General features: G+C 42.1%; 1 protein-coding gene across 1 annotated transcript in view; it reads right to left on the bottom strand.

Annotated features, from left to right (window-relative positions):
* Prkn (parkin RBR E3 ubiquitin protein ligase) overlaps positions 1-22869 on the bottom strand; it is a 912456-nt gene that overhangs the window by 125852 nt on the left and 763735 nt on the right. Inside the window, 1 exon segment of the mRNA XM_090337856.1 lies at positions 7351-7412. Within this exon segment, the coding sequence (XP_090193982.1) occupies positions 7351-7412 (62 nt within the window).

The raw sequence follows: 22869 nt of genomic DNA, 5'->3' as shown, positions 1-22869 counted from the left end.
CACAGAAAATACAACTTTTTTGCAAACATACCACTAGATTCTTCACATCTATCTGTGACAGGTCAGGGATGAGTAGAGTATCTATTTTTATCTCAGTGTAAAATATGCACAATGATGATGGACTCTATTTGCTGTCCAGTTCCTTCGATACTACTGGTATTTTTCCAGCAGCTGTTTTTACTTATCAACCTTGAATATAATTTTTATAAAAGAATTAAAATTGGGGCAGTTGTTGGTGCCTCATGCATGTAATCCTGGCTACTCAGAAGACTGAGGTTCAGAGTCAGTCTGGGGCAAAAAAGTCCGTGAGACTCTTGTTTCCAATCAACCAGCAAAAAGCTGGAATTGAAGATCTGGCTCAAGTGGTTGAGCACCAAGCCTTGAATGAGAAAGCCAGGTGAAAACTTCAGGCCTTGAGGTAGAGTCACAGTACTGGCACAAAAATAAATACATAAAAATAATAAATAAAAAATTAAATTATAAGTACATAATTAACGTGTCATGTGGACTGGGTTTATGTCAGCATGTATTCTGAAGTAAGTTCAAAAGCAGGAAGTTAATGAAAAATATTTATGTATTGCCTTTGGAATGCCTAGTGAGTAAGTAAATCTCATTCTCTCTCTCTCTCTCTCTCTCTCTCTCTCTCTCTCTCTCTCTCTCTCTCTCTCTCTCTCTCTCGATAAGCTAATACTAACCTGTGGAACCATGCTATTTAAGGTTTGATTAAATCTAACTTACACATTTCTAGACATGCTTTCATAAAGTGGATTCACAGATAACTAATACTTTAAAGTTTAAAGTTTGCCATCTCATGCTTGCATATTTGAAAATAAATGCTAATGTGAGCAAGGCATATGGCTCTGTACCTAAGGTAAACAATATAAATTTTCTCTTACATTGCCTCAGATTATAATGAAAATACATTTTGCTATCATATCCATCCAGCCTGGGTAAAACTCTCCACTCATGCTATGCTTTATATTTTGTTTATTTGTGGAGTAAGTTATTCAGTCTTTATGTGCGTCTGCTTGTAGATTCTCTTAACAAGAGGACATACTCACTTGAAAGGATAAGATTCGCAGAGGTCTCAATAAATTCCTAGCTTAGAATCTAAATAATGAGTCTGGGGAGAGTGTAATAAAGCCGCGGTTGTATTTTGCTGGCCTGCAGGTAGTTAGAAGACGTGGGTTGGGCAGCAAATGGTTCCATAATGAGGCTGGGGTCACAAGTTCAAGTTCATGGGGGGGTGTGTCCATCCTGGCCCTCCAGCAAACTCGGATGCCTGCTGGCCCTGGGGTCCCACCGCCCCTTCGCCTGCCCAGCCGGGCTCTGCCCTCTGCCAGCCCCAGCCTTCCGCACGGCCGCCCTGCCCCTCTCCCCAGTGGCCTCTACCCCAGCCTGTTGGAGAAGCAACCAAACCCCCAAACTCCGGAGCCCATTTTGCCATCACCATTAGACAGCAGTGAATCGGTTCATCGTGAAGCTTCCTCCTTGGATTACAAAAGACAACTACAGAGACGATGTTGGGCAGAGAATGCCACGCTTGTGTTCTCGGGGTTTTGTTGTTTGTGCTGATTCCTGGGCTTGGACTCAGGATCTGAGCATTGACCCTGAACAGTTTTGCTCCAGGCTGGCACTCTACCATTTGACCCACAGCTCTACTTTTAGCTTTCTGGTGATTAAGTGGAAATCAAAAGTCTTATGCTCTTTCCTGCTTGTGCTGACTTTGAACCATGATCCTCAGATTTCAGCCTCCTGAGAAGCTAGGATTACAGGCGTGACTATAAGTATAGAACTTAAAAAAATAAATATTCTTCAGATTGTCAGTGACTTTTGTCCATTTGTAGATAGCCAGCCTGAAAGCACGGGAGCAGCCTCGGTGGTCACTCTGCCACACTGCGTTAGGCCTCTGGGCCATTCTAGCACTGGTCTTCGTGTGCCTGGGCCTCTGTCAGCTGTTGATAGAGTGAACTGGCCTGAGCATGGGCTAGGCCTTGTTCACCACATAGAACACGCATGCACTGCTACATGAAATCAGGGGCGTGGAGGAAACTAATCGAAGATAAAAATAATTAGAGCAACAGACTGCATCCCAGAATGTGATAGATGGCACAGCTTTCCCACACTTCAGAGGACGTGGTGCAGAGCTTTGCCTCCCAGCCTGCAGTGGTGATGGGGGGCTGGGTGCAGGGGGAGGTGTGCCAGCCTCTCAGTTTTGGAGAACCAGCTTCTGCAAACTGGAGCTGGCAGTGCTGCCATCCTTCTGGGCTACTGCGATTTAACTGCTGTGTGACTAAACCACTCCCTACCCAGTCTTCAGACCTCACTGCTCATCCTTGATGACTGGCCTTCCCTCCCTCCTTTCTTCCTCCTTTCTTTTCTCCTCCCTTCCCTCCTTCCTTCCCTCCTTTCTTCCCTTCCTCCTCTTCTTCCTCTTCCTCTTCCTCTTCCTCCTCCTCCTCCCCCTCCTCCTCCTCCTCCTCCTCCCCCTCCTCCTCCTCCTCCCCCTCCTCCTCCTCCTCCTCCTCCTCCTCCTCCTCCTCCTCCTCCTCCTCCTCCTCCACCTCTTCCTCCTTTTATGGTCATGGTGGTACTAAGGTTTGAACTCACAGCCTCATGCTTTCTATACACAAGTATTCTACCATGGGTACTCTCAGTCCTTCTGCTTTGGGTTCCTTGTTTATTTGATTGTGGATTTTTTTTCAGGTAGAGTGTTATGTTTTTGCCTCAGCTGACTCTGGACCATGATCCTCCTACCTCTGCCTCCTAAGTAGCTAGGGTTAAAGCCTAGCTCCCTGGTGATTTTTTTCTTTGCCATGGTCACTCTCCAGGCCTTATTATCCCAAGAAATTGTCTTGAAATACCAACTCAAAACATGCTTTCTTTTAACCATCACCTCCTGCCTTTTGTCAAAATATGCATATCACTTAGTTCTTCAAGTTCACCCAGATGTCTAAACGTCAATCCAGCCTTTCTCCTTGGCTTTTGGCCCTCTTCAAGTTGAACTAACTTCCTGGTCTGACACAGGTTCCTCGGCCATAAGCACCTTCTGGAAAATGCAGGTCTTCACAGTCTTCTTCACCTGGTCTCGCTGGCAAAACCAGGCTCTGTAACATTTCCTCACCCTCCTCCATAGAGTGCTGTTGAACAAAATGACTCGTTTCTAGGTCATGATTTCTAAGGTACGGTCACAGACTCAGAAGGGTGCTTACGGCATCCTCATGCACGGTTTTGGTATGCTTCTGCAGAGCACTGTTTGTTTTTCTTCCGGCCCAGGCTGACACCTTTCCCATCCTGTGGACAGCATACTTTCTATTTCTCTGAGGAGCAAGGAGTCCCCAGCAGTATTTCTACTTAGAGAATATCTCACAATGTCCTCCTCCATGCTGAGCTCTCTCCTATGCAGACAAGTCCTGGCCATGAAAACACATCTACCTTCCTGGAGTCTGGCCACCTCCCCCCTCTCCCTACTGCTGGCTTCCCCTACATAAGCCCGCTCTTCTTTAAGGTCTCCAGTCCTTGTGTGAGCTCCAGGCTTCTCACATGACTTGTGTTCTGTAGGACTTACCTTGGCCTTTAGAAAGATTTTACTTGCCCACCACACGATCATAACCTTGCGGAAAAAACTAGGCTGCAGAGCTGAATCAACTTTATGACTATGCATTATCAAGGCAAATCAGAGAAGGGCCCCAGAGCTAATGTAAATATATTATTTAAATTCCAAGGAGTTTACGTTTCATTTCAAAAGATAATGGCTTATAGCGTTTAGTGATTCATTTGTAATCCAGATCTCAAAACTCAAAACACCTCTTAAAGGTCAATGAAAACAGAAAGGAATCACACTCAAAGAAATGAAATACTGGCATATACCTCTGCTATCAGCAATGGATTCAGCAATTAACGGGAACCTGTAGGTTTTTACTAATTCACACTGTAAGTGAACATCATATTTAGTGTAATGTGTATTATGCTGCTACTACCCTGGTGTACTGGAGGAGTATAAACAGTATTGAAAATCAGAATTATTTAAATATGACACTCTCTTTGCAACCTTATGTATGAGAATTCCAAGATATGGCGGAGTCCCATTCTCCTTCCATACAAAAGGAAAACTCAGGTTACTGGGGCAAAAATGTTTTGTGGGAGGGTATTGAAACACACATGGATACACAGTTTTCATTTCCCCCAGTCATGTGAGTTCCTGGAGAATGTGCCCAGAGCTTGGGTGTGTCCTGCAGGCTGCACCCCCTCAGGCCTCCATATCCCCCACCCTGGGACGAGCTGGGGCACCCTGCTTTCTTTCCAGTGCCTCACCCCACTCCTGGTCCTGTCCTCCCTCACCATCACCATTACAAAAGTCTCTGAGGACATGTCCTGTTTATATCAGTCAGGAAGCATTGGCTGGCCTGATCTGTCTCTCTGAGATGGCCCAGCTCTCGCTCCTGGCTCTCACCCACGACACCCATTTCCCACTAACATCCAGCTGCCTGGTCCATGAGATCCTGGCCCCACGATGGGGAGTCAGGGTGGGTGTCCAGGTTCTGGGACTTGCACCACTGTGTGTGGCCCCAGGCAGCAGGACATCTTCCTTTGCCTCCAGCTTTCAGGCCCCTGGTGGGCGGAAGCCCTGTCCACCTCAGCTCTTCAGCCTTAGCTGGCCACTCCCCTCCAGGGCTGAGGCCAAGGCAGATCTGGAGGAGTGGTGACTCCGTGGTGATGCCAGCCTGCCCTCATTCTCCACGGTCACAGCTTTAGCTTCATTCCTCTGTCCTCCACAGGCCACCCCCAGCATTCCGGGGCCTTCCCTGGCTCCCTCACTGCCGATCCTGGAGCAATGACCGAGAGACTTCCAGACCTTTGGGTTCAAGTATCCACCTCACATCCTGTGTTTGCCTCCAGCTTCCTCCAGAGCCTAAGCTCCAAGAGTTCTCTGAACTCACAGTGCCGATCACCTATCTCTCCCTTCGGGATGTGTCCATCACCTCGCTCTTCCCTCGGGATGTGGTCGCCCCTGCTTTCCTCCGTGCCAGTTTTGCTGTCTGCGGATGGCAGAAGCCTGTGGTGGTTATTCTCATGCCCCGTGCTGTTTGCCCACACCAGTGGGCACCTGACCTCACCACCAATCCATCCACTTCCCAAGTTCATCCAGGGTCTGTGCTCCTCAGTGACGCATTCATTACCTTTTCCTTCCTGTCATACATCACTTTCTCCATCTCCCCTCTTAGTGATGGTCTCGCTTCCTGTTCCACAGACAGAAGTAGAAGCTCACTTCTGCACACAGGTGTGGCTTCACACGTCTGCCCCTTCTCTCCTCGCCGCATCCTGCCCTGGCCCCAGTGACAGCTCTGCCCATCTACCATCATAAATGTATCACCATGTCTACACAATGGAACAGCTTTCCCTAAGCAGAATGTGAGTGATGATTTCTTTCCTGCCATTCTATTCCTGTAAACAAGACTAATAAAACAGCACATACCAGGTACTCAATGAAGGACAGAAGGGAGGAACAGGGTTCACTATTGCTAGGATGAACTATGTTGCATAATCAAGGTAATATTACTTTCTATTATGGCTCTATTAAATTTCCAAGAGAATGCAAATGTTAGGAGATGATTACAGTTGGCCTTTTCCCTACAAATTACCCAGTGTTTCTAAAACAAATATGGGACAGTTTGTAAATATTGGTACAAGTTAGAAGAAAGGCACCATTATCTGAACAGAAATGTCAGGATAAAAGAGATCCTGCCGTCGGGAAGCTTCTCCAGTTATCACTGAAAATGACAGTCAAAGATAAATGCTTTCCTAAATAAGATGTGTTGCAGGAGTCAGTAACTAAATTTGGTTTTACTTGTGTTTGAATAAAATTTATGCCTGGTATTCTAAAAACTAACTATATCAACAAATGGAGGAGGCAATCAACAATTGGTTAATTCAAGGACATTAAAATGTTTTCACGTTCACATAGTTCTTTCTGGTTTTGATCTCTTATTAGACTTGGGTAACCAAACTTCACTACACACACACACACACACACACACACACACACACACATACACACACACACACACACACACAAAAGAAATAAAACCTCACAGACTCTGTTTGTATATTGCCTAGTCAGAGTGGGCAAAGATAATCTAAGGTGATCAAATCCTTCATATAAAATGCCATACTATTTACATCTAATCCACATAATGCTCCTATATACCTTAAATTGCTCTATATTACCATTGCCTATTATAATTCAAATGATATATACATATTATTTAGTATTTTTTTTTACATTTGAACTATTTCTTTTTTTCCAGTCCTGGGCTTGAGCTCAGGGCCTAAGCACTATCCTTGGGCTTTCTCAAGGATAAAGCTCTACTACTTGAGCCTTTGCACCACTTCTGTTTTTTTTCCCCCTTTTTTTGTATATATGTGGTACCGAGGAATCAAACTCGGGTCTTCATACATGCTAAGCAAGCACTCTACCATTAGGCAACACTCTCGGCCCCTGAACTATTTTTTTATTGCCATATTCTTTTCCACTGTTTTTTCCTTAAGGGTTTTCTGTCTGTGTCAGTTGAATCTATAGATACAGAACCCATGGATATGGAAGTCTAATTGTAAGTAGTCCTAATTATACACACACACACACACACAACTCCATATCCCATATATACCCCTATGCGCTCCCCCATATATAGACATACATATATACACATAGATGTATATATACATATACATACATATATATTTATATACACATATAACTCCATATCCCACATATACCACTATACTATCCCCATAAATATATACATACATATATATTTATATACACACCACACACACACACACACACACACACACACACACACACACACACATTGAATATATTTAAATAGTTTGCCCTTCACGCAGGCAATACTTTATACGTCACAGGTTCATCTATATAAAGTGGCTACTATACAACACAGATAATGCACCCAGTTCAAAGTCCTGATAGAGTTTCTACATCTGTCTGTGGACCCCACGTGATAGATGCCAGTGACTATAAATCCCACAAATAGTTCATGTGCATTTATTTGTTTTCTCCTCTGCCAACACACAGTGCCTGCTTACTGCTTGAGTCTCGAGATGAAACGCTCTGGCAGAGAGCAGATGTACCAATTAATAACCTGTCAGGTGTGATGGATAGAAGAGGAAAACAGTATCCTCACACTGCTCTCCAGCAAGGTCTCCTTCCCCAGTTCAGGGCATCGTGGGTCAGGAGACACACTCAGCCTCCCTGGGGAGAGCCCAAACTGTCTCATTAGCGTCTGTCTTTCATAGCACCATGATGAGGCCTTTGAGAGTCTAACTTACCTGCTCTTCTCCCAGAATCCTGAAGTGATGGAGCTCTTTAATCAAGGAGTTGGGACAGCCAGCTGTTCAAAAGGAGAATTAATCACAGAAATGTCACTCTCATTCCATGCAGTGATACACTCTTACATAGCTATATGACTATCAGTGACCAAGGCTGAGATTGGGAAGAACACAAATCTGTCCAGAAAACACATGTCTCAAGAGCCACAAAGACACCAGCTCTTCAAAGGGGCTGTAGCTGCTGCCTGAGCTCTGATTGTAACTCCAGGACTGCCATTTAGGCCCTCTCATGACGCCCAGGCTTTCTAGGGCCTTCGGATGCCATCCCATTTCTAATCATTAGAAATGCACACAGCCTGTCAGCTGTTCCTAATATTCTGCCATGATTTTGTGGGGCCAGAGCAGGAGAGGCGGTAACTAGATTCTAGTGCATTATTCACTGCATCCTGTTTCTTGGCCCCTGGGCCAGTTCTACATTCATCAAGATGAGAATGGAGACAGAACTGCTGCTCATGCTGTTGTTGCAGTTTGCTGGGTCTTAGGACCACCCCTGTTTCCTCCAAGAGGCAGTGTCACACTTGTAATGGACTCTTGCACTGCAACTGGGGAGGGGCTCTTTCCTGGAAAGGCCTAGCGGGGGAGGGTCTGTCTCCTCTGGGGCAGCCTTACTGCCACTGCTTTCCTGTTTTGTCTACCACATTCTCATTTCTCAACTCTTTTGCTTGTCTTTCTCCAATTGTAAAATGAAATAACTAAGTAAATAAATAATATGCATATCCCCATACTGATATAGATATAAATTTATAAATGCTCTCTATCAGTAAGAAATGTTCTTCTGTGGTCTTTTCAATAGAATAATTCTACAGTATTAGGTGTAGTCATTTATAATATTAACCATGGTAATGAAATTATTCTAGAAACCTGTTTCTTTGAGATAAGAACTATGGATCACATAATCTATTGAGTTTCTAATAAGGAACTTGTACTCCAAGCCTACCCAAGAAACCACTGAGCTATTTCTCCTTTTTGCTCAGCATTATGGCATAGGTAGGGTTGAAGGTATGTTTTTCTGTGAGAGAAAAGGCTGAGAATGACAAACTTTGCATCCACATGGTGAAAGATATACTTAGCAGTGTGCTTGTGTATTATTTTGCAAGGTTGCATTGAAAACAACAGGAAAATAGAAGAAATGCCTTCTAAGCACGTGGTGGGAGGTTTGAAGACATGGCAGAGTACTTATGCAGGGTATTTTAAAGAAAAAAAAATTAAGGGAAAAAAAGCATCAACTTGATTGGCCCATGGGGTGACCAGATAGTTAGTAACACATTATTTCTGGATGAATATAGTGAAGGTGTTTCCAGAAGAGATTAATTAACATTTGGGTTAATATCCTCACTACAGAAGATCTGCCATACATGCACACATACATGCAAAAATTCTCAATAAAATTTTTGCAAAGTGAGTCAAGCACACATTAAAAAGGTTGCACATTATGATTAAGTTGATTTCATTTTGGGATATAAGAATGGCTTACCATATGTAAATCAATAAATGTAATACAACACATAAATAGAATAAAGTACAAAAATCATCTCAAATGGTGCAGTAAAAGTCTATGATTAAATCCAATATCCCTTTTATGATAAAATCTCTGGAGAAGCTAGGAATAGAGAAAATGTGTCTCAGCATAAAAAAAGATATATGTAACAAATCTCTGGACAATATAATGCTAAACAAGGAAAAACTGAAATCAATTCAAGTTAGGAATGAGACAAGGATGTTCACTCTCCAACTTTTATTTAATATAATCCTAGGATTCTTAGCCAGAACATAAGGCAAAAAGAAAGGAATAAAGAAGCTTCAAATAGGGAAAGTAGAAGTCAAATTATCCCCATTTCCATATGACCTAACTCTATACATAAACAACTCTAACAATTCTACCAAACAATTCCTAGATCTCATACATATCTTGTGATATACAGCAGGATATAAAATCAATATACAAAAAGGCAGTAGCTTTTCCTCATACCAACAACAATCAGGCTAAGAAAGATATCAGGGAAATGATTCCATTCACAGTAGTTTCAAAAGAACAAAAAGAAAAGAAAAAAACCCAAAATACAACAACAACAACAACAACAACAACAACTACTACTACTACAATAAAATCCTTGGGAATAAACTTTACCAGAAAGATAAAAATCCTTTGCATGAAAAACTATAAAACCTTAACATAAAAAATCAAAGAAGACACTGGAAGATGGGAAAGCCTTCCACATTCTTGGATGAGGAGAATCAATATTTTGAAAATGGCCATATTACCAAAAATGACTTACCAATTCAATGCAGTGCCTATCAGAATCTCAATCACAGAAACAGAAAAATCAATACTAATATTCATAAAGAAGAATAAAGAATCCAAAGTAAAAAAATTAATTCTGAGTAAAACTAGTCATTCTGGTTGTATTATAATATCAAATTTCAAATTGTAACACAGAAAAATAATGACAAAACCAGCACGGTATCAGTGGGACGTGAACAGTCACAAAGACTGATATGTCAGACTATAAGACTTAGAAATTAAGCCACACAGCTAGTTATCTAACCTTTGATAAAAAGTTGAGAACATATTCTGAGAAAAGGCATTTTCAAGGCTCTTGGGAAACTAGTTATCTCTCTGTAGGAAACAGAAACTAGACTTTATTTCTCACCCTGTTGAAAAATCAACTCCAAATAAATAAAAGATTTTAATGCCAGATTTGAAACTCTAAAATTACTACAGAAAACTATAGGAAAACTAAAAATATAGACAGAGGCAATTATCTTCTATGTTCAGAAAATGAGAACAAGAGTGGCCATGTTGAACTATATGAAATAAAAAACTTCCTGTGTAACAAAATAAACAATTATCAGAACCAAAAGACAAGCAAAGATTTCAATCAATAACCATAATAAAAAAGGTTCGAAAATTAAACATTTTAAGAACAAATAGCCCAATTAATAAATGGGTAAATGAGTTGACCTGAGAGATCTTAGCAAAAGGAATTCAAATGACTAATAGATACACGTTCACTATCATTAGCCATAAGGGATATGCAAATGAAAACGATACCAGTACTCCATCTTACGCCAATCAGAATGGCAGTCATCAAGAAAATAAATTACAATTGCTGTGGAGAATGTGGAGACAAAAGGAGCCTGCGCACATCACTAGTGTAAATAGAAACTGTTACAACCATACAGGAAATCAATGTGCAGCTTCCTCAAAAACTTCATAAGTGGACCTGTCCTATAGTTCTGCATACCACCATTATACATATATTTGAAGGAGTATAAATCAATATGCAAGAGAATTTTAACAAGCTCATGTTTATTGCAGCACTGTTCATAATAGATAAACGGTAGAACTAGTCGAGCTATCTAACCACTAATATGTAGATGAAGAATATTATCTATGTCTCTATCTATCTATCTATCTATCTACACATGTATATATATTTGTATGCATGCATGAATATATTTGTATTTGTGTATGTGTGTGTCTCCCATGGAATATTACTCAGACACAAAGAAAAATGAAATAATGTCATTTGTAGGAAAATAGGTGGAACTAGAGATCATAATGTTTAAAAAGAATCTCAAAGCCAAACACTAAAAGTTTTGCTCATCTTTGGAATCTAGATGTAAATATGCATACATTAGTGAACAACCCACTTTCTGTTGAGTTCTGATTTTCAATGATGGAAAGAGCCAACACTGAAGGATCAAAAGTGATGTCGCTTTAATGCTTTGATGCCACTTTTCTAACGTCTGCTGTTTAAAAGCCAAGAGGTCAGAAGGATCATGAAGAGAACTCCTTTGCACAACTACTTAAAGATAGTAAAGTATAATACAGCCAGGAGTTTGGTGGTTCGCACCTGCAGTCCTAACTACTCAAGCAGTTGAGCCTAAGGATCACGGCTTGAAGCCAGCCTGGGCAGGAAAGACAGTGAGGGAGACTCTTATCTCCAATTAACCACCAGAAATCCAGAAGTGGTGCTATAGCTCAAAGTGACAGAGGGCCAACCTTGAGCAAAAGAGCACAGGGACAGTGCCCAGACCCTGAATTCAAGCCCCATGGCCAACAAAAATTAAATTAATAAAAACCCCAAAAGAGAGTTGCATAATACACATATACATGTATATACCTGCAGGCACATAAATAAACAAATACATAGAATATAATTGTAACTACAGGACTGGTTAGTGGGACAAGCAAGGAGCAAAGGGAAGGGCAGAGAATGAATAACATTGAAATGCATCGTGTAGATATGAAGATGGCACAAGGAAATGCACCGAAAGTTTTAAATAATAGAGGGAGGGGATGAGGAAAGAGAGATATTAGCTAGACTAAAACATAACATGCAAATTGAAACAGCAATATTATATCCTTTGGTAAAATCGTATCTAATAAAATGGTGGGAATGTAGACTAGGCCCTGTTGGGGTGGAGGTATCAGTGGACAGGACAGAGCCACAGAGAGGAGGGTGAGGCTGGAGATGGGGAAATGCTCTATAAACATTTATGAAAAGAGACATTGAACAATGAGACCTGTTGAAATTGTTTTAAGAAGGGGAGAGGGAGTGGTATATATTATACGGATATTGGACGCACACTTGGGAATGTCACAGAGAAGCTTCCTTATGCAACAAATATATGCTAGGAAAAACAAAACAAGAACTAATGAATCCTCAATTCTCCAGTAGTTTTGTTTGTGAATATCCTTGATCCTTGAATAATAAATGAGGCAGGTGTAAAAAAGAAAAAAAAATCTATTGTTGACTTCAGCTTTGTTCTTTCACTTATATTCATCTTGTAAGTTCTTATTTGAGAGTTCTAGTTATGGAATCAGAAACTATTTATATCTGAGTTTATACCTAGATATATTTAAGAAATACTATCTTTACATATTTTTTTCAACCTAGAAGTTTAAAAGAGTTTTTCCTCTTTATAAGCGGTCTTTTATATTACTCACACTTGAGGAACATGGCTTTGACATATTTTTACTCTAGGTTAACAAAAAGAAACACAATTTGAAATTAGCTTATCTTCCGAATTTATATTCTGACATTCTCCTAAGATATAAGTGAAAAAGATGGATGTTAATGACAGCTCCAATATAAACATCCTAGCAAAAGACCACATCATCGTCAGAAACACCTGGGAACTGTGACAGCTCCACAGAGTGAAGGGGGGCGCAGTGGAGGTCAAGATCGTCAAGGTCATGGAAGGGTCCTGTAAACTCACCCACAAATGAGCATGCGTGTGGGGCCGGGCAGACAGAAACCCAGCGCAAGACAGAGCTCCAAAACCACAGAACTGGAAAGGCAAGGCAGACTCAGAGGATGTGTAGGGAGTATAAAAGCTGGCATAATCAAGACGGAATTGCTCTGTGAAACCCTAAATAAAAATCATACTACAGATGGGAAGTTAGAAAGGAGGGAATAGTTCAGGCAGCAAAGTATCCACTCTTTATGTGGCCACCTTGACTCTATCCAAAGAACACGTCTACAGGAGGTCTGCCCAGGAACGGACTTTTCAACGTTGATCAGATGCACTCTTGTTAGGGATTCTTGTGATGGGGGACACTGCTTCTAAATATTTTCTCATTTTGCTTTTAAATCTTTTACTCGCTTTGAATATGCCTAGACTTTAACACCACATGTGGCATTCCCACAGCAATACCACAACGCTCTGATCAATATTCTTCAGGGAATATTTCTGTATTCCATTTAGGTTGCAAAGAGAAAGGAGACAAGCAAGAAAGGAAGGAAGGAAGAAAGAAAGGAAGGAAGGGGAAAGAAGGGAGGAAGGAAGGGAGAGAAGGAGGGAGGAAAAAAATGGGCCTCACAACTAAAAACTATGAAATAAGTAGGTATTAACATTTTTTAGCCTCCTCCTCCTCCTCCTCCTCCTCCTTCTTCTTCTTCAACTTCTTCTTCTTCTTTTTTCTTCTTCTTCTGAGAGAGAGACAGAGACAGAGAGGAGAAAGAGAGCAGATTTGTGTTGTTTGCAGTGGCTCTGTGGAATCCATAACTACTTGCTTTTCTCACTCAGGTAGTAAGTGAACAATGAGAAAGCAGAATGAACTACAATTCTATTTAAGTTCTCCAACCTACTCCATGTCCTCGGTCTCAGATAGCTGGGGAGACCGGTGAGTCTATGCAGATTCTCCTACTTTCCCCAACACACGGAACCCCACCAGGCCCGTGGCCATCGCTGGGGCACCATCGCCTCCTTCCAGCAGATCTGGGCATCTTGCTTTCCTAACAATTTCTTTGTCCTTTGTCTCCCTTTCTGAGAACTGCTTTGCATATATGATGTTACTATTTTAGATTTTTTTTTTCAGGTCCTAGGGCTTAAACTCAGGGCCAGGGTGCTGTCCCCAGCCTTTTTGTGCTCAAGGCTAGTGCTCTACCACTAGAGCCACAATGCCACTTCTCAATTTTTTGAGTAGTTGACTGGAGATAAGATTCTGCCTGAAAGGACATAGCTAGCAAGCTAAATAGGAAGCCTACAGAGTGGGAGAAGATCTTCACTAACCATACAACGGACAAAGGCCTCATATCTAAAATATATCAACAGCTCAAAAAATTGAATCACTCCAAAACTAATATCCAAAGAAACAACCATCCCATTAAAAGATGGGCCAAAGACTTAAAGAGAGTCTTCTCTGAAGAAGAAACAAAAATGGCCTATAGACACATGAAGAAATGCTCAACATCTCTGGTCATAAAAGAAATGCAAATCAAAACAACGTTAAGATTCCACCTCACTCTAGTTAGAATGGCCAGGATCAGGAAAACTAATAACAACAGATGCTGGAGGGGATGTGGCCAGGAGGGATCACTACTACACTGTTGGTGGGAGTGCAAACTCGTTCAACCACTATGGAAAGCAGTATGGCAGTGCCTCAAAAGGCTAAAAATAGAGCTCCCCTATGACCCAGCAATTCCACTACTTGGCATTTACCCAATCATCCAGAAACAAAGACGTACTAAATCCACCAGCACAACAATGTTCATTGCAGCACTATTTACCATAGCAAAGATATGGAACCAACCCAGATGTCCCTCAGTTGATGAGTGAATCAACAAGATGTGGTATTTGTACACAATGGAATTCTATGCTGCTGTCAGAAAGAATGGCATAGCCCCATTTGTTAGGAAATGGAAAGACTTAGAAAAAATCATATTAAGTGAAGTAAGCCAGACTCAAAGGAACTTAGGCTCAATGGCTTCCCTCATTTGTTATAATCAGTAGAAACCTTGGACTCTCCTAGCAGAGGTTTACAATAGGGCAAAACCTAAATACATAAGGCCATATAGGGTGAGGCTAAATAAAAGGACCTCCAGAAACAAGAGCCATATAATGTGTGATTGTTGTTCTTAATGTACCGTATTATTTCTCATCTCTTTTGTTGTCCCTTGGTTATCTCATATTGTTACAGTATCTTACCTTGTTATCTGATATGTTTATTTGTTTATTTGAAATAGGCTAGGGAAGGGGGGAAAACAAGATGGGGGGAAAGGGGAGGGAAATGGGGACAAAAACATGAGAAAAGTTAGCAATGTTTGTGAAGTAATGCGCCTTCTATCTGGCGAATATAATGTAACCCTTCTAATAAAAAATATATTAAAAAAAAAGATTCTGCCTGGCCTGGCAGAATCACAATCCTCAGATCTCAGCCTCCTGAGTAGCTAGGATTACAGATGTGAGCCATAGGTACCCGGCTTTAAATTATCTTTAAGTAGTGTAGAATAGTATCTCAGTTCAGCAAGTGACTTTATGATACAATGTAGCTTGACCAACATCACCCCTTCTTGTGTTCTCCTGGCTCTATGCCTTGTAAATCAGCTTGCTACGCTGCTTGCTTGCCCCTGCCAATGCCCCTTCCTACTTGTGGCTTTAGCTTGTCATAGTTGCTTGGAATCCGTGAGCTCTCAGGACACATGTTGAAGTCAGCTTGAATTCGTGTTCTCCGGTCATAACTTAGTCTCGCTCTAATGAATGCTCATGGTTTCTTAATCAAATTGTACCCAGTTTTCCCTAAAGATCAATAGTAGGAACGAGCAGTAGTCAGGATGGGGCAAGCAGCGTGCAGACAACAACTGCAGGGTAAGTAAGTAAATACTCTGGAATGCGCATGGCTTTTCATGCTCTTCACTTCGGGGCCAGAATTAGAGCTAATGAGTAGAAAGCCCCTAGTCAATGTTCTTCAATCTCCACAAGTAAGCCCATTTTGTATTTTAAGCACAGTGCTTAATCTTAAAATAAAAAATATTAGAATATCACTATTCTACTGATGAAGTTTATTGTTTTTAAGTTCCTTTTCCCTGTGGGCCATGTCCAATTCATCTAACCTCTCGCGAGAGTAGAACTCTATTATCAACGAAGAATCAGACAAGGCTTACAAATCGGGTTTGGTGTAAAGCCACTGTACAAGGCAATTACTCAGACCATTGCTGAAATGTCAAAATACTTGTCTTTAACACAGCCACACAACTGCCAAATCCAATTTGATGATTTTGTTTATGTCAGTGACAATCAGATCTAATTCTTGGATTTTTCTACACTTGTTGGCATTTAATTCTTCAGCGCTTAGAGAGAGATTTATGTAACATGTAGTCATGTATTGAAGAATGGCATGTCTTGATTTTGAACAAAACGTTAGCTATTTTCCTTGTTAGATGAACCTCCCTCCGTACTGAATTCCTTTGTGTAACAAGGTCGGCCGCCATTACAGAATCTGCCTCCATACCAAAATGATAAAGACTCATAAAGAATTCCATTCTACCAACAAAGCATATTTGTTAGATAGATCTAGATGTGGAGTGATGGAGACCATATCAAATTCAGCTAGGCTTCCATTAGGCTTTTCTTTCCTGGCACAATGGACTGATTTCTCAAAATATTCTGTAAGGCTAAGCAAAGATACAGAAAGCACCAGAGGTTTCTCCTTCCATCCCCAGCTTTGACATTGTGGCTGGCAACCTCTCCATTGGAATGTGGCCCTGCGAGGTCTCCAGTCTACTCTGCCTCCCATTAAACCTGTGATCTCACAGTGCTTCCTTCCCAGGGAGTTTTGAGAGGCACTTCCTTGCTTTACAGGGTCAAATGTTCCAGATCTTGCTTACCCCATCGCATAACTTAATTGTCAGGCAGTGGCCTCACCCCACCCTGCCCAAGCATGCTGCAAAACCCACTCAGATTTCTGAACTCAGGAGTGAGGCCTGCCTTCCAGTCCTAGTACAGCTCCCCTGGGTGGGCCTGCCTTGTTGTCACCCCGTGGCAAACACTGTCTCTGTGACAAAGACTGGCATGTTAAAGGCAATTAAGCAGCAAATAGCGAGTAAGCCCATTTAAATTCTTCCCCTGCAATCTACCCGAAGACAAGGTATACATTCTTTTTACTGGAGTCGATTCTTCACCTCAGATATGGCACCAAAAGAATCTGCTGAAGGAAGCTTGCCCATCTTCCATGATATTTCCCCTTCCCACAGATTCTCCTCTTGGAAGCTTCATCCTTTGTCCTTCTCTAAGCACAGCTGACAGAATTGACTTTCTTTGAGGTTTTCTCTTTGTTCCTGGGCTCTGGCCCCGCTGTGAACTTAGGAGAGTTGAGTAGAAATTCTATTTGCTTTCACCAATGGCAATATAGCCTATGTGGGATTATTCAAAAGCTAAGTTAGACTAACGAATTAGTTAAAGAAAAAACATGTTTTAGCCTTTCAACAAATACACCTGCACAAGGACCAGGTGATTCATAATTCTCAGATCCACTGAAGGACTGGTTTTTCAATGTCACCAAGCCAAACAGCATTCTGGTCCCTCTTCCCTTTTCCTTTCCTTTTCTTTTCCTCTTCTTCCTCCTCCTACTCCTCCTCTTCCTCTTCCTCCTAGCTTCTTCTTTGTCTTCATTGTAGCTTCTTCCTCTACCTCCTAGTTTCTTCCTCCTCCTAGCTTGTTCCTCCTCCTCCACCTCCCAACTTCTCCTTCTCCTGCTCCTCCCCCATCTGCCCCTTCTCTTCCCAGTTTCCTCCCTCCTTGACACCTATTGTTCACCTACAAAGGTTGAAGTTGTATGCCCTGGACCCTGGCCCCAAAGTGTGAAGTGGCCATGGCCCTCTGGCAGGAAGATGGAGTCAGTGAAGAGGGTCAGGGACATTTGTCTAGGAATTTTGAAGCCTCACAGAGCTATTTGGGGAGGCTCAGGTTCAGGGACCTGCTAGGGAAAGGTAAGGGTGGAGATCAGAAGGGACCCTTGGAAGAGGCTGTTCTTGCTAGTTAAGGACTTTCTGAAATGGCCTTTGCCCACTTCTCAGTGTCTTCCAGGAGCCAAAGATTTTCTAATTAATTAATTTATCCATCTATGAATGGGCATAGAAACATCTGCTCATAAAAATTCAAGATTCACTTCACTCTTCTGTACCTTATTCCATTTCTTCTGTTTTTTTTTCTGCAGTCTTTTTTGTCCTCTTCCTATCTTTCTGATAGGGAGAGGCTCTGTTTTCAGCCCACAGTGGCATCTTTCTTTCTCTCCAAAGCCACTTGGCCTGGCTGTTCAAGGGCATCTCTGTGTGCATCTCCAGGCAGTCTTGAGTTTCCAGGTCAGTACCTGCTCCTGTGTGCTCCTGGTCGTTTTAACAGTTCTGCTTGCCCCAGGCTGCTCTTAAGGGTGACATTTTCCTTCATGAGAGCTCGTAGTCCTTTCTCTGTGATTGATGGCTGAAACCAACAGACTCATTGCTTTCAGACTGTTAAATTCATGTTGAAAAGTTGGACACACACACACACACACACGCAACTGCCCAGATGATGCTAAAATTGGAGAAGACATACTAAAAAGAATATAAAGATAAAACTTCAATCTCATTTTTTAAAGATAATTTTGAAACTATTCCCTTTAATTTCTCTTAGTAACTTTGACTTTCATTCAGTTTTTCTACCATAAGTACTTCTGTAATCTAGTTGAAAACTCTTTCATGAAAATTTCTTGTGAACTCTAGGGTAACTTTGGTTGACTGAGCTATGACACATGAGACAGAGAAAATGCAGTTGGAAAACACATCTATTGAAAAGCATTCAAGCCACATAGGCCTTCAATCTCTATTTTTTTCCTTTTAACATCCTTGCAAAGCTTCATGGTAAGTGTGATATCCTTTGAGATCTATGGCAAACTGTAGGCACCTAGGCTTGGTTAAAAATCGAAATGGATTTCAGTTATCTGATCTGCCACTGGCACTGGCCACATGACACAAATAATCTGTGATTTGCAGATCACTGCTGTTTGCGGTGGAATGCTTTGAGGATTCGTTTTCCTCTTGGCTACAGTTTAGAATCCCTAAATGCTGGCTTGACAATAACAGTTACCTTCTATTTTTCTGTTGAGTACAACTTTGAAAAGGAACCCAGCTAACTCTAAAATGGCATAAAAAATAAGTGATGATTCAGTGTGATCAAAGGCAACACAGCCAAATGAAGTGCTGACCTTGAGTTACAAGAGAGAGACAGGGCGGGCCATGTCCACAGGCCATGTGCCCAGGCCTGGCTTTCACGGTGAAGGGGTTTGATGGGCTCTTTTCACTGTAGGTGAGCTGGGTTGATTAGGGTTTCCATGCAGTTTGTGAATACAGCCACTTGAATGAGTTTGACAGCTGAGAGGTGCTGGAATCCATAGAAAATTTACTAGGATATCTGAACTGACCTTTCTTCTCTGAGCAGCAGGATTCCAGGGCAGGCAGGGAAGTCCACGAGATTCTTATTTCCAATTAACCAGCAAAAGCCAGAAGTGGAGGGGTGGCTCAAATGCTACAGTTATACATAGTCTTGAGCCAAAAATAAAAGGAAAAACACCCAGGCCCAGCGTTAAGCCATAGTATCAGTGCATGCATGTGTGTCTGTGTGTGTGTGTGTGCTCATGCATACACACACATACACACACACACACACACACAGATTCTGGGTGTGTGAACATTGGTGTTCATTCCTCCTATAATGGAAAATTACGTGGTGCCCGTTAAGTTAAAAATAACATTTATTCGAAATAGTATTGTTGAACCCAGGTATCTTTAATTTCATATTCAAGGTATATAAAAGATAATTTTGAAAAACAGAATAAAATGCAGTACAATTTAGTGCTGTGTTTATTTTTAATCATGGAAATATATGAGCTTATAAAAGAATATATTCTAACGTAACATGCATATTACTGGACATAGCTTATCTGAGTATATCAGCATGAAATTTTGGAAAGTGTGGATTTTCCAGAGCTAAAGTAAAAGTATCTCATGCATATACTCTATTTTTCATTGTAGATGAAGCAATTCCTACCCCAGAAAAAAACAAACAACTTCAAGAAGTTCAAAACAAGCCTAAATGTTGGCAATTTCATAATTTAGACCAGAGTAACATTTTCTGGTTTGGTTTACTTGCTGCACGGTTCCAACATCCACTTTAGTAGTTAGGCTCTCATCTGCCTCCGGTGAGGTACCACGGCCCTCGGTAGTGAGACACTAACAAACTTCTCATTTCACAAGTAGCGAATACTATTGTTATGGACAGGAGGAAAGTCCCAACTAAATATTCCTTTAGTCTCTGTATGTGTGTTATGCGCAATGGCAGGGGCAATAAAGGAAGTGGAAATGAATCAATTGAGAAGTCTCCTCTCCTGGAGTTGACAGAAGAGATAACAGGTTCATCAAGAAACTAGCTCAACGCAGGAAGCACTGAGTGAGCAGAGGCGATCAAGAGGGGAAAAGGAAGCAAAGGAAAGAGGCAGGAAAGAGAATGAGAGGTCTGGCGGCTGACGCCTGGGTGTCAGCGTGTAGATGAGAGCTGGAAGCAATCTAACTCCCCGCTGCTGAATCAAGCCGTGGCTGAGACCTCATTGCCGGTTCCCAAAACTCCCTGCCCTGGAAGATAAGCTCGTGTGACACACAGTAACTTTACTGTCTGCTTCAAGAAATTCTTGCACATGATTTAACAGACAGGTTTGCTCCTCTGTGCAGCTGTCTCTCTGAAGAGGACAACAGATGGCTCCCTGGGGGGATGGCTCAGTTCTGGACCTCAACCTTGTCATCAAGGCGTCCTTCAGGAAGTGCATTGCATTGTGTCCACCGGCTCAGGCAAAGGTGCCAGGAGTGTGCCCAGTGCCCATCAGACCTCAAGGACCTTCTGTCACCACGTCCACTTCCTGTGGCGCCCGGACGGCTCGTGGCTCCGTGGAGAGGCACCTGGGTGGACGCTCCTCTAAGGTAGCATTCCTGTTGCTACCGAGGCAGTGGATGAAGGGCCAGACAGAAAACACGCTGAAGCCTCCATGGTTTTCTCATTTCGATGTTGTTAATGCTATCAAATAATTGGAACATTTTGAGGAAATTGCTCTCAGCGCATATGTGTTCTTAGCCTTTTGGTTCCGTCTTGTTTTGCACTCAGGTCTCCTTTGTTCCTGGCCTGCATTTGGAATAGCTTTGGCTCTGGGTGTCCAAAGGCCCGGCTGTTTCACTAGCCGACATCCTCAGATGACAGACGTAGCTTGGATGGTCAAAAGTGAGTGGCTCTGGGAGTGAGGGGCCCCCAGGATGGAGAGTGGTCACAACCCACCCTCTCCCCTTGTCCTTCAAAGTTCATTGTGACTGAAACCAGGAAAGGGGGAAAGAAAGGAACCAGTAGAGAGGGGCTTCAAGTCCCCTTTCACATGGTTTTCTGTAGCTTGTGGTTATTAGTGTACCTAAATGAGCACCTCAGTTTCCAGTTCACAGTAAGGAAAAGGGAACCAGGGGGTCATGGTCTCTGTGCAGATCCGACCAAAGACCCCTCCAGCTAGAGCGCCGGTGCAGCCAGCAGTACCTGACTGTCCTGGCTGCAGGAGATTCTCCTGAAGACAATTTATAGGTGTGCAAATACCAGAATTCCTCCTGCTGTGGGATTTGCAGTATTTCTAATCCCCGGCCCTTTGCCTTCGAATGTCTTTAAACTGTACTACTTTGGGACACATTTAGACATCACTAAGTTGGGGACAAAGAAGTAATATCCAAATACCTAGCAAGTAAACAGAAGTCATCAGAGTTTAGGAATTCACAGGATTCTAAACACAGCATAGGCTGAGGCAGAGGAGAGGGGCTAGAGATGACACGGGAGTCGTGAAGGAGGCAGAAAAGAGTTTACACTTTCACAAGTACCTAATGGTATTTTCTGTTTGTGGCTTTTTTATATTTTAAATTTATTCTAGTAATTTCCTTTGTTACTTTTGTGCTGTGCATTTAGTTTCTTTTATTCATCTCAGTGTGGGCATAATTGCATTCAATACCAAAAAGCGTATTTCAGGTTCTTTTTTCTTTTTTAAACAAAACCCAGTAATTTTGTAGGCACAGTAAAGTACTGCCATTTAGATTCATCACTGCTTTTATGTAGTTCAGATGGCTAGAGTTTGTATGATGGTGTGAGACACATTTGAAAAAAATGAGATAAATAAATAAATCCACTAAAAAGGACAACCAACAGCTACCATGAGGGACAAATCCACCCTGATAGTTGCAGATATGTTGTTAATTACAGTGTGGCTTGATTGCCTGGATCTTTCCATTGCCCACATGACAATTAGTCATATTCTTTATTTCAATGAGCCAAGATGGCCAAGTTTGAGTAATCCTTATCTGTCAGCAGAGTTGTGCCAGTCAGTCCAAATTTGCTATTCATATTTGGAAAAATAGCATCCACAGATCTTCAGCTGGTCACCTTTAAAACAGTGGGACAACCCAGGCCCAAAGTCACAACGGTCACCATAGCTACCCAGCAGGAGGAAGTTGGAACGGCAGTGGTTTGAGGCCAGTCCAGAAGGGCTAGGCATGGTGCCAGATGCCCCTTTCAAGGGGCCCTCTGTACATGGAGAGGATTTTGGTCTAGAAAGACCCAGCTAGAAACTAATGATTCTATTTGAAAAATAACTAAAGCCAACAGGGCTCTGATAGAACAGTCATCTAGCAAACACAAAGCCCTGAGTTCAAATCCTGGTACCCCACCAAACCAATACAAACAGGGACAGTGGGATTCTCAGAACAGTAAACAAGGCCCCCTGGCAGACTGGGGCTCCCATTGAGAGCTCAAGTGACTGCACTGGGGATGGCCACCTAGAAAGTCTCTCCAGGGTAAAATCCAGCCATTCTGTAAGAAGATTGCTTATCAATGAGAAAATTAATCTGAACAGATACTAACACAGTGGGTCATTACTACACTGTTGGTGGGAGTGTAAACTCATTCAACCACTCTGGAAAGCAGTGTGGCAGTTCCTCAAAAGACTAAACATAGAGCTCCCCTATGACCCAGCAATTCCACTCCTTGGCATTTACCCAAATGTCCAGGAACAAGGACATACTAAATTCACTAGCACAACCATGTTCATTGCAGCACTATTTACCATAGCAAAGATATGGAACCAACCCAGATGTCCCTCAGTACATGAATGGATCAACAAGATAT

Source organism: Megascapheus bottae, chromosome 8 (assembly GCF_031878675.1).
Source record: "Megascapheus bottae isolate mThoBot1 chromosome 8, mThoBot2.hap1, whole genome shotgun sequence".
In the NCBI taxonomy this organism is placed as follows: Eukaryota; Metazoa; Chordata; class Mammalia; order Rodentia; family Geomyidae; genus Megascapheus; species Megascapheus bottae.
This window is presented reverse-complemented; position numbering and strand designations above follow the sequence as displayed.